The sequence below is a fragment of the Rhynchophorus ferrugineus genome, unplaced genomic scaffold (assembly GCF_030347505.1).
Source record: "Rhynchophorus ferrugineus isolate W39M unplaced genomic scaffold, kcgeb_rfMv2 rfM8, whole genome shotgun sequence".
Classification (NCBI taxonomy): Eukaryota; Metazoa; Arthropoda; class Insecta; order Coleoptera; family Curculionidae; genus Rhynchophorus; species Rhynchophorus ferrugineus.
In genome coordinates, this window is record NW_027472587.1 from 12980891 (window position 1) to 12994323 (window position 13433).

General features: G+C 32.4%; 1 protein-coding gene across 1 annotated transcript; it reads left to right on the plus strand.

Annotated features, from left to right (window-relative positions):
* Positions 1–4128: 4128 nt before the first annotated feature.
* On the plus strand, positions 4129–9576 carry LOC143200845 (spaetzle-processing enzyme). The gene is made up of 5 exons (XM_076411584.1): positions 4129–4317; positions 5758–6001; positions 7720–7910; positions 7980–8207; positions 9339–9576. Exons 1-5 carry the CDS (start codon positions 4245–4247, stop codon positions 9527–9529), a joined length of 927 nt encoding a protein of 308 aa, XP_076267699.1. The 5' UTR covers positions 4129–4244; the 3' UTR covers positions 9530–9576.
* The last annotated feature ends 3857 nt before the right edge of the window (positions 9577–13433 follow it).

Genomic DNA, 13433 nt, shown 5'->3' on the forward strand with positions numbered 1-13433 from the left:
GTCAGTTTAGTTGTTTGTTGCATTTCCATGGCAGGGAGGCATGCGCGAAAACGTAAAGGGTTCGTGGAATAGTCATACGTTACTCCGAAACTATCTCCAGATTTGGTGCACGCGCATATTGAGCTCCATTTAATTTTAAAAGAGAGAATATCCGAGTTTCACGCATGCGTACAGCTTTATTTACTTAATTATCGCGGTTATTAGATCAATCCCAACTCTATGTGTGTTTTTTGGTTCAGTGATTTGCTCGGTCTTTTCTATTCCATAGACTCGAAAGGCAAGGGAATTTGATAAACCGACCTTGTTGTTAAAGCAATTTGTGCAAAACCTTAAAATCGTCTCACTTCTGCCCTAGTCTTCATATTTTAATTTACGAAGAACCAATTCCAATTACTAACAAAAAAAATCTCCTAAATTCTCTGGAATGTTTTCCCCATTATTTTTCCATATTATTTAAGCATATGGCTCTCAAAACAAGGTTCTTCGATTGATTACCAATCCCTATCGCTACGTAACCAACGAAGAACTGTAGGATGACCTGGAAATCAAATAGATTTGCGAAGTTATCTAAGATTTAGCATTGAAACACGAAAGAAGATTACTAAATCATACTAACGTGGAAGCAATACAACTGCTGGACATCGCGCAGGATGTCAGGAGATTGAAGCGAACCAAACCATACGAACTTATGTAAAGTGTATACCTTTAGTGTAAGCTATAGCTTAAGTTATTATAAGTTTATAATTGAGGAATACATATTGATGTATTTTCTCGCACTCGTCTTGCTTATAATTAATATTGTACTAAACGTATCTAATAAAGATGTCATAAAAAATTTTTTCAGTATATCCAAATACATAGGAGAATCAATTGAAAATACTAAAACTTTTTTTTTTGTTACAGACCTGTGTAATTTAACTAAAACTGCTTTCTACACATAATCCACGGTTTGCCAGCGTTGCATTGATTCAAACCAAACAAGAGTATTGTGTAAAAAGCAGTACTTATTTAATTATATTTGCAATTGTAGTAATACCTTGTATTTAAAGAAGCTTATTACTGTTGTATACTGTTTTTCTAAGTGCACCCAATTTATATTGAATCCTCAGTCTGAAATTGAATATGTTATATCGTTTAATATTAATTATTATTTTTATTTTCATTTATTATTTAGAGATGGGAAATTTCTTTATTATATTTTTCCTGAAGAGTCTCAATAGATTAAGTGAATTAAAGTAACAAAATTCGAGGGGCCGGCTTGCTGGCGCAGTGGTAAAAGCGACAGGACGGTCCACCAACTGTTGCTATTGTCGCGGGTTCGAATCCTGCTGGGGCATGGTCTAAACCCTAGTTGGTAAAAGGAGACTTTGAAATATATGTAAAAAAAAATTCGTGGGAAACATAATTTGACATACTATATTTTTGTTTAAATATTTATTTTTTAAAATCGTTTTTTGAACGGTTCATATTCTTTCATTGGTATCGCTAACATTTTGCTCTCTTGTGCCATCTTCAGCGCCACAGCGAATACAATTACGCTCTTAACGATCTGCATGTAGTACTTCGAGTTATATATAGAGAAGAGCACGTTTGTACATATAGCACTGAACGATCTGACGCTTTCAGTCGTATCGGGTGTTATGGTCTCTTTGGATCCGGATTTGGATTCGTTTGATTTCGATATGGATGCGTTCGATTCCTTGGTTTCTTGGTCTTCGTCGTTTCGGTCCTCGTCCTCGGGTGTAATCACAACGAATCCCTCTTCCGTGACTTCTTCGGTTTCGGTATTGTCAGTATCCATTTGAATAGTCGATATAAAAATTTTAAACGTATAGATGCTATGAAGACATTTAAAATAATCAAACGTCACTCACGAATTTGACACTGTTCTCATACGGGGAAATTTTACGTCACGAAACAGTGAAGGTGCTTCGTATTCACCATTTATTTAATTATTGTGCCTGTAAATATGTTTATTCTATATATAAAATATATTACTAAAAGTTACCGTTATTCTCTACGAGGTGCTCTTTATAAATATATTACGAAAATAAATTGTTTTAATTCCAGCTAATCAGTTTCTTTAATTTTGCATGGTATGAGCAATATATAATAATAAAATATACACATGTTCGCACATGTGACATGTCACATGTTTTCAGTTTCGGTACTGTCAGTATCCATTTGAATAGTCGATATAAAAATTTTAAACGTATAGATGCTATGAAGACATTTAAAATAATCAAACGTCACTCACGAATTTGACATTGTTCTTATATTTTTTCTATGTTCTTATACGGGGAAATTTTACGTCACGAAACAGTTTCAAAGGGAATTTTTGTTAATTTCCTATGATGCTTAATATAGTTTGTTATAGTTGAAGGATGTAGGAGAGGGTACATTAAAAATGCAAGTGTATTTTTTATTTTCCTTACGCAAATTAATCCCCAGGCTTGTTTAGGTTTAGTTTTAAAATACTTATAACGAAACAACCTAAATTAATATACAGAATGAAACTAAAAGGTAAAACACCAATGTTTTATAAGAAGTTCTACAGTGGTGTAATTATAGTTTTACGAGAAAAAGCATCGATAGGTCATCGTTTAAAGCGTATAAATTGAATAAACATGTTTTGGCAAACACAAAAACCCCGAATAATGGATGACTTACTAAATAATATCTATTATTATATATAATGGCGAAGGTGCTTCGCATTCACCATTTATTTAATTATTGTGCATGCAAATATATTTATTCAATTCATTACATTCATTTATACCAATACATTACAAAAATAGATTGTTTTAATTCCAGCTAATCAGTTTCTTTAATTTTACGTAGTATCAGCAATATATAATAATAAAATATACACATGTTCGCATATGTGACATGTCACGTGGCTTCAGTTTCGGTATTGTCAGTATTCATTTGAATAGTTGGTACAAAAATTTAAAATATATAGATGCTATGAAGACATTTAAATAATCAAACGTCACTCATGAATTTGACATTATACGGGGAATTTTTACGTCACGAAATAGTTTTAAAGGGAATTCTTGTTAATTTGATATGATGCTTAGTATAGTTTGTTATAATTGAAGGATGTAGGAGAGGGTACTTTAAAAATGCAAGTGTATTTTTGTTTTATTTTCCTTACGCAAATTAATCCCCAGGTTTGTTTAGGTTTAGTTTTAAAATATTGATAATGAAACAACTTAAATTAAAATACAGAATGAAACTAAAAGATAAAATACCAGTTTAATAAGAAGTTCTACAGTGGTGTAATTATAATTTAAGGAGAAAAATCGTCGATAGGTCATCGATTATAACGTATAAATTGAATAAACATGTTTTGACAAACACAAATAATCCGAATAATGGATGAATTACTAAATAATATCTATTTTTATATATAATGGCGAAGGTGTTTCGCATTCACCATTTATTTAATTATTTTAGATGCAAATATGTTTATTCTATATATAAGATTTATTATTATAAGTTACTGTTATTCTCTAGAAGGTGCTCTTTATACATATATTACGAAAATGGATTGTTTTAGTTCCAGTCTAATCAGTCTCTAATTCCTAATCAGTTCCTAATCAGTTTCTTTAATTTTGCGTGGTATCAGCAATATATGATAATAAAATATACACATGTTCGCACATGTGACATGTCACATGGCTTCAGTTTCGGTATTGTCAGTATCCATTTGAGTAGTTGGTACAAAAATTTAAAATATATAGATGCTATGAAGATATTTAAAATAATCAAACGTCACTCGTGAATTTGGCATTATACGGGGAATTTTTACGTCACGAGATAGTTTCAAAGGGAATTATTGTTCAGGGGAATAACACGAAGAACTCTAATAATACATGTATTATTATATAATATCTATTTTTATATAATGGTGAAGGTGCGTCGCATTCACCATTTATTAATTATTGTGCATATAAATATGTTTATTCTGTATATTAGATTTATTACTCTAAGTTACTGTTACTCTCCAGGAGTAGCCCTTTATAAGTATATTATTAAAATGGATTTTTTTAATCCAGCTAATCGATTTCTTAAATTTTGCGTGGTATCAGCAATATATAATAATAAAATATACACATGCTGGTCTTATTCAGGCCGCAGCAATAAATGAGTTCACATTCAATGGTTTGCGCATTAACAATAAAAGTTAAATCTATAAAACAAATTAATAAAACATTATCGCAACATACCATAAATATATAATGGCGGTGAAACTGAGTAATTTCATATGTCCCATTTTTTTAGTTTCTATGTTAATTATTTGGGGTTCTTCATGTAAGTATGATAATATTTGTTTTTCTATGCTATACGATCTTATAGTAGAATAGAAGATATTGATAATGATATATATAGGGTTACATATAAGCTTTGAGGGATTTTTGTTACTTTAGTGCTATGGATTTTTCATTTCATTTCAGGCAGTATAGGAAATCTTTGAAAGCGTTGAAAAATTCTTCGTCTTTTTATGAAACAATTTTTGTGACAAACAAAACGTTCTCATGTTGCAAAATCAATTCGTAGTATTTTTACTTGTATAACGATGTAACATTTGACTCAAATGTATTATATTCAATTTATAACAATTTTCTTTAATGATTTTGTATGGTTTGAACGTCTAATTTAGGGTCTTTTTAACAATTTGTTTCCCTTTCACTACAATTTCGAATTTTGACGACAATTTGACTACCTCTAAGCTTATGAAAGTCAGCTTGCCAAATATGTAATTTTTAACATTGTTGACAGATATTAATTCGTACGGTATAATGTTTTAAATCAAACAATTTTCTATGTATTAACTGGTGGTTTGATGTGCAAAATGTGATATATATTAGGTGCTTGCGTGTATCCTTATGATTTTTTGCTTTAAAAAGGCATTTATCGAGAAAATTGATACAATGCATGTATGTTGTTTGTACGACTTTTCCATATTTCTGGCAACGTGGCGCAACCATGTTAAAACAACGATTTTGCCTTGGCAGGGATACAATAATCGACCCTTTTTCGCACTTCTTCACCATTTTGAAACCGTATGCGAGCCAAACCATGCTGCAACGATATGAACATATCGGTATGAGTCATCATTTGAGCTGCAATAGTGTGTACTTTGGAGACTGTGACTTGTTACTTCCGGTCTAACCTAACTCGTAATACACTACATCATGCTGATGTCACTATATGTACAGTAAGACTGTGCCAATATGGATAGCTTTCCCGGTCTAACCCATGATATTTTGCGTTTAGGATTATTCTAGTCCCAGTATATCACAGAAAACTTTAATTTCTTGCTTGGAAAAAATATTCATGGTTTCTTTGTATGGTAGCCATTTTCTCGTCCTTTTGGATCTTTCTCATCTCATCTAAACATCCGGAAGCAATTGATTCATCAACACCTAAAGTGTTTGAAACTTCTTTGAGAGTTTGGAGCTGGGTTTTCGTCTAATAAAACTATAATGTCTTCGAGCATGCCATCCAGACCATTTTTAACAATAAAAATTATAATAAAATTAAAAATAAAATTAATGAACGTGAAAATGCAACTTTGAGCATTCCATGATTAGAGTCTGTTTATACTGAATAATTCAAGAATGTTGAAAGGAAAACCGTTATTTTACGTAGGGAAATATTAAAATCATCGACTTCAACAGTTAGGTTAGGCTATTTAACAATTGTTCGAACATATTTGAATAATCTCTTAAGATCATCTGTTATGTGTAGATAACATTGATGAACATGAAAACTGGAAATATTTACCTGAGGAATGTGGATTTGGAAATTCAGCAGATCGTATCATAGGCGGAGTTGAAGCCAGTTTGGGACAGTTCCCTTGGATGGCACGACTGGCGTACCAAAACGGAAACAACAGGTCTAACTACGTTTTTGGATGTGGTGGAGCGATACTAAATCATTGGTTCATTATTACCGCAGCCCATTGCATAGTAGGATCTTTAAGGACACGTCTGTAAGTATCAACTGTCCAGCTCTGGCAAGGAATTAGGACATTTTCTCCATTTTAACATAGCGATGTAAAAAATTCCTTTCATTTCGTCTTAACAGTTCCAAAAAGCGTTGTAAGTCGCTGACGTGTAGCTATTTTTGGTTCGGTGTGATTGAAATCTGTTATATAGCCAGTTCAATAAAACACTAAATTCATTTCATCCAAATCTATGACGTCAAAACGGCGCAATGTAAAAAATAATAACCTGTAATTATTGTCACTAATATTTTGAAGAATTTTGCAGGTGTTTTTTGTCTGCAGTTAAATAAAAGGTTTTTTTGTTGGCGTCCACAATATTTTCCTCATCAAAAGACAATGTTTAATCAACACCTGAATATTCCTTTATCCATTGATTGTAAAATAGTCAAAGTAAGTTGTTTCATCCAACCCATATTGAGATTGTTACAGTGAATCTACTTTTCACATCAATGTCTTTAATCAACGGGAAATGGCTGATTTTGGCGGTTTTTTCTCAGCTTGGCAGCGATCTTCGTTTACTAGATTCTCCAATTCTGCATCTTCAGACTTTTGTACTGTCTGATCTCTGGCCCTTTATCTTCCATCTGGAACCATTACTGACTTTTTCACTAATATATTCATCATTATATGCCTCTATTATCATACTACGCCTTTAAGTTACAATTCAAAGTAAAAGCAACACTTCCAGCACATCCGCGACAAGACTTTAGCGCATTACACATTTTCTATTACAACACTTCAAAAAAATCAATTTTTAGAGGCGCTTACGTTTAAAGACGGTTAGTATTGCTATTCATATAAATATTACATAGATACAGCTATGGTTTACTGGTAATCATGTTCCATCTAATTAACAAATATAATGAGGAATTATGAATAAATGTTTGTTCCGAAAGGACTACAAAGAAGCACTATAGAAAAGTATGTGCATAATGGTCATCCATCAGGTAATATTGTCCATTGTTAGCAACTAGTATTATTTATTATTCTGGCAACGTTTGAGTTTAATCTCAATGTCTTTATTTTCAGTACCTTAAGAAAATGCAGGCAAATGGGAGAAGCAACGAAACCCGAATTTCAAGGATTTTGTAAATTGCTATTAAGTGCTGTTATATTGAAAACTTGTGTCATGTTTCTATTTTTATAACAGCCATTTCTCTTTAATATTTTTCTGAAACTCATCAACCGAACTCGATAGCTATGTGTATTCTAATAACTCTTTCTAAAACTACAGTGTGTATTATTTTATGAGTTTAAATATCATACATTATGAACAAATTATCAAAATAGACTTTTTAATATTAGTTCTCTATTCTTTATTTCATTTTTCTATAAAAAGATTAACGTAATCTTGTTTATTTATGTTTTTTTTTGAATTGTATAATAATTCCATTACTCGCAACTTTTCAGTTGGACGTGTTTTGATTAATAAGTCTGCATTATACTTTTTTACTATAAGTTTTTTGTTGATTCATTGAAGACATGAATTGAGATGTACATACGATTTCGATTGTTAATCATCTTGGTTTACCTGTGATATATCATTCTTGGCTTTAACAAGTGATTTCATTCGATAGCAGGATTTCCTGTGCTTAATTGTATTCAGGATTTCATCATGTTTTTTATTCTATGATTGTTTTATGTATTGCGACATATTGTTATACGAATAATACTATGAAATTTTTCATAACTAAATGTTTTAGATTATTTGTTAGAGTCGGTGAGAATTATGCCGATGAAGACATCGATTGTGAAGATGACGTTTGCGCACCTAGGCCGCAGGATATATCATGGAAGAACATCATCAAACATCGATTCTATCCGAATATCGAGGGTATGACTGTCATAGGGGATATAGCACTGATCAGGTTAAAGAATCCAATACGTTTCAATGGTACAGTATTACTTTTAAAAATAATCCGCTTTTTTATGGATCAGTTTTATGTGTTTATATTATATTAAGATTTCGTACAACCAATATGTTTACCAACAAGCGCTATAGTAGACAACAGCGCGGATTTACTGAAAGAAGGTGAATTGGTTGAAGTAGCGGGATGGGGTGCTGTGAATTCTATTACGTTGGCAGCTGCGGATAAACTGATGTACGTTCAGTTGGAAATAGAAACGTTGGAACAATGTCAAGAAGTTTATGATGATGAAATTGATGACACACAGATATGTATTGGAAAAGGTAAATTCGTCTTTTAGATTGGACAAAATAATATGAACTCCTGACTTATACAAAACATTTATTTAATAATAAGGTGCTGAGCCACCATCTGCTTTTAAAACAGCTTCAATTCTTTGTGGAGTAGATTCGTAGACCGTCTGAATAGTTTCTAACGGAATGTTGCCCCATTCTTGTACCAAAAACATCCTAAAACTCTCCAGAACAGTTCAATTAAGTTGAGGTCTGGCGATTATGCTGCAGAGGAATGATGTTTCATGACATTCTGATACTCCTCCAACTGATCCTTTTTGGCTCTGTATATAGGTGCATAACAATCTTGAAATATGGCAGTGTCCGGTAGCAATCTGTTAGTCATAGCGAGGACATTTCCGCCCAAATTATAATTCTTTTGTCTTGAGATAGGAACTTTTTTTCTTAAAAATTCTTATCATTTTATGTGAATATTGTGGTGGAATAATGTAATCTCTATTACGTATCTTAATATCATTACATACGTATGTGATATAACATTATGTACTTGTCTTTACTATTTAGATCACTTCCACGTTTATTTTTAATATTCAAATCCAAGCACTCTTGCTCTTCCAAGATTCTAAAACAACCAAAATGTTTTTTCAAGAGATATTATTCGAGTGTTATCTGTTTGAGGTGAGGATGGAATTATAGATCGATAATTTTTGTTTTATTATCAAAAATAAAACGCATATCATTCCATAGCTGTTCTATTAACCAGATCTACCCCCGTTGGACATTTCATAATTCCTTAAAATAAAAAAATACTTTCATGACATTATTTGGGGTTTAGGACGGAGAATTATAGTTGAAACGTTGACATAAATGCATCGCATCCAAGGAGGATTACTAATAAATAAATGTTTATCGTCAAAACCGGAAAGAAATAATTTATAAAGCGGTTTCTATTCTATTCATCTAAATGTGTGGTTTCGATGACGAACGTTGCCGCTTCCTTTTTATTTGTTTGTTGCTGGTGCTAATGAAATTCCAAACCGTGTGTGGGAAATTGCATGTACCCATCTCTAAATACTCTACCAACAAAAGAAAGGAAGCAGAATTAATGAGAAGCAGAACTAATCGGAATCAAACAATCTTTATCTATGTTTTAATTTCCAGAAAAGGGGAAAGATACTTGTGTCGGCGATTCTGGAGGTCCGGTAATGAAACCGTTCTCTATAGATGGACCACCGAAATATTTCCTGGTCGCTATTGTTTCTTATGGCGTGAAATGGTGCGGCACTGCTGGGGCCGTTTATACCAACGTATCGCATTATATGGAATGGATTTTGGATAGGATTGATCAATAATAAGATGAAGTTGTATCTAAACGATATTCAATATATTATAAATATTTCCGATTGTTTTATTTTTGACTTTGAAGTACTTTAATATCAACTGTATACTATTACCCTAATATACTGAGGTAGTATATTCAATGTTTGCTAATGCAAATTTAATGTTCATTTAAGAGGTACACCAGTTTGGGTTTATTAACAAGTACTCAACAATTAACCAGGTTCACGGAATAACAGATGTTATTGAAAAAGCCTTCGAAAGTCGAAAAGTATGCTCAGCTATATTCTTAGATGTAGTACAAGCCTTCCATAATGTTTAACATGAAGGCTTTGTTCATAAACTATAGAAAATGCTACCAAAACAACACACCGAACTATTAAAATCATACATTACAACCAGAATGTTTAGAGTCAAGCAAGAAGAAGCTTACTCTACAATAAAAGAAGTTAAAGCAGATGTACCACAAGAAAGTGTACTGGGATCACTGCTTTATCTACTCTACACTTATATACCACAAATGGAGAATATTACGATGGCTATATTTGCTGATGATACTGCGATTATAGCTGTCGGAAACAATAGTGAAGAAGCCTCACGAAAATTACAACAAGCAAGTGACAATATTGGACACAAGCTTGGAAAATAAGAATTAATGAAAATTAATCTGTACATGTGCAGTTCACCTATAAACAGACCGTACAGCGCCCATAACATTACATAATACTATTACTCCATATAGCAACAACGCTAAATATCTCGGAATGAATCTTGATGCAAAACTTCGATGTAAAAATGTACTGGCTAATTGGAAGAAAATCACAATTATCAGTACATAATAAATTGCTATTATATAAGCAAATATTGAAACCTATATGGACATACGGAGTTCAATTATGGGGATGTTCTGCAAAGAGTAACATTAATAAAATACAAATTTTTCAAAACAAAGTCCTGAGAGGTATTGTGGGTGCACCCAAATACTATAGAAGTGATTACCTACATCGAGACCTTCAGATACCCACAGTCAGTCAAGAAATCAAGAGAATTGCAAGGGGGCATGAGGAAAGACTCCATTCTCATACGAATATTGAAATATTGCAACTTTTGGATACCACCAGAACAGGACACAGACTCAAAAGAATCAAACCATCTGATCTTGTGTTGTGAGGTGCATATATTAAAAAATCCAGTAGTGACATGTATAAACATTATTTCACCAGAGACTGAGTTAGGGCCGATGGGTCCTCCTAGTTATATACCTAGATTTAAGTTATCATAAAGACAAATTGTAGGTTAGACGGAAACGACTAGTAACAATGTATTAATTAAATAATAAAAAAAGAGGTATGATGAATCTTGAAAATTTCAACAATTACAATGAATCACTAGGTTTTAGTGAATATTTTAATTTCTTAAATAATATATAAGGTACGCCTTTACGAACTTAGGGGTATTTGTATGTATTCTGACCTTTTTCACATTAGAAAGGAATTTCATGAGAAAATTCGGTGTAATGTATATTAATTAAACTTTTTCTTCTACATCATTCTACAGCAATGTTTGGTTGAGCTTTTTTCGGTGAGCCTTAATATTCTTATCGAGGTGAACATTCAATTTGCATAGCATTTCATTCAGTTTTAGCAGTTTGTAATTCACTATGCCTTGCTGATTCCACAATATGCAGAGCAACATTTTTTATTTGTTCCTGTACTATGTATATTTTGATTATAAATAGTAGACAGTAATTTTATTTTAATTTTGCAAATTGGATAAAAGCTTTTATAAAAAGTACAGATAAATATGATTCGATGCTCTTTATGTTAATATAGTTCATAAAAATCATAGCTTTCGAGTGTAATCGATCAGGAACTAATTTTAAAATTCAAGGCATTCAAAACTCTAGGGAAGTGTTAATTAAAATGACTTCTTATTGTCTGGCTGGTATAAAGTTAATTGAAAATGAAATAGATTGTGTTAAAACACATGTAAGACATACAAATTGTTCGAGTAATATATTTTTATTAAAATATGATAAAAATATGACTGTAGCCAAACTTACTGCTAAAATTCCAATAGATGCTATATATTGGATAAAATCCAGATAGTTGGCAATTTGGAAAAACTAGATTTATTGACTCGTAAAGATTTCTGTAATATTCAGCAAGCAAACCTATTGAATTCCATATATGCAAAGCCTAAAAGGGGCGCTTCAAGTGTTGAATCATGGGTAAATGAGATCGAAAATACAGGATATGTGTTGGTACGTAAGCCTCAAACTCAGTTTTCGGATACCTTATTTTAAAAGAAGAAAATGTTGTGTTAATCATAATGAATGAAGGGCAATATGAAATGTTAAAAGACTGCATAACAAGCCAATTGAAAACTCCCCGGCTTTGACACATAGATGGCGCTACTAGAATTAAATCCATATGTTTTTTAGTTGACCATAACCCTCAAAAGATGTGTTTATAAATTTGTCAGTTGTCGGACCATTAGTTTGTGAATTATATCATTTTGAGTAAAACAACTTTTGTAGTGAAAAAAAAATGGATAAAAAAGAATTTCGTGTGTTAATAAAATATTGTTTTTTAGCAGGAAAAAATACAGTTGAAGCAAAAACTTTTCTTGATACCGAGTTTCCGGACGCTGCCACAGGAAAATCAACGATCAAGGACTGGTATGCTAAGTTTAGAAGTGGTGAAATGAGCACCGAAAACGGTGAACGCAGTGAACGGCCAAAAAAGGTTGTAACCGACGAAAACATTAACAAAATCAACAAAATGATTTTGAATGACCATAAATTAAAATTGAATGAAATAGCAGACTCTCTAAAGATATCAATTGAACGTGTAAATCATATCATTCACGAATATTTGGGTATGAGAAAGCTCTGTGCAAACTGGGTGCCCCGCAAGCTCATTTTTGAAAAACAACGACGAGTTGATGATTAAATGATTAAAAAATTAAAATGGATTAAACATGGCTTCATCATTTCACTCCGAAATCCAATCGATGGTCAGTCGAGTGAACTGCATACGATGAACCCGTTCCAAAGCGTGGGAAAACGCAACAGTCGGCTGGCAATATTATGGCGTCTGTATTTTGGGATGCACCTAGAATAATTTTCATTGACTACCTTGAAAAAGGAAGAGCCATCAACAACCACTATTACATAGCGTTATTTGATCGTTTGAAGGACGAAATCGCCGAAAACGGTCGCATTTGAAGAAAAAGAAAGTGCTGCTTCACCAAGTCAATGCATCAAGTCGATGAAATCAATGACAAAAATCCATGAACTAGGCTTCGAATTGCTTTCTTGTCCACCGTATTCTGTAGATCTCGCACCCAGCGACTATTTCCTGTTCTCAGCTCTCAAAAGAATGCTAGCTGGGAAGAAATTTTCGTCGAATGAAGAGGTAATCGCCGAAACCGAGGCCTATTTTGAAATAAAGAACAAATCGTACTACAAAAATGGCATCGAAAAGTAGGAGGGTCGCTATAATCAGTGTATCACCCTTGAAGGGAATTATGTTGAATAAAGAAAACTAATTTTGCCAAAAAATGTGTTTTTCAATTGACCTGTTAAGAATAATTTACTTTAAGAACTATAACTTTAGTTTGTTATTGTAATGTTTATATATTGATAAGTAGTCACATATTGTTTTATTTTCTCTTTTCTCCTTTCAAAATGATCCTCCTATTTTAAAATGAAATAATTTTGATGAAGGTTTTTCATTTTTATTTTTTACATTATAGGACATTTTACATTTTTAAAATATGCGTATAATTGATAACGTTACAAATTAAAATCCCTGTGCGCACCCCATGATTCTCCAAAAATAGATTCTTGTTTGCGCCCCGTGATTGGCGCATGCGCCAAATTCGAAATCGTTTTCTAAATAACGTATGCTGTCG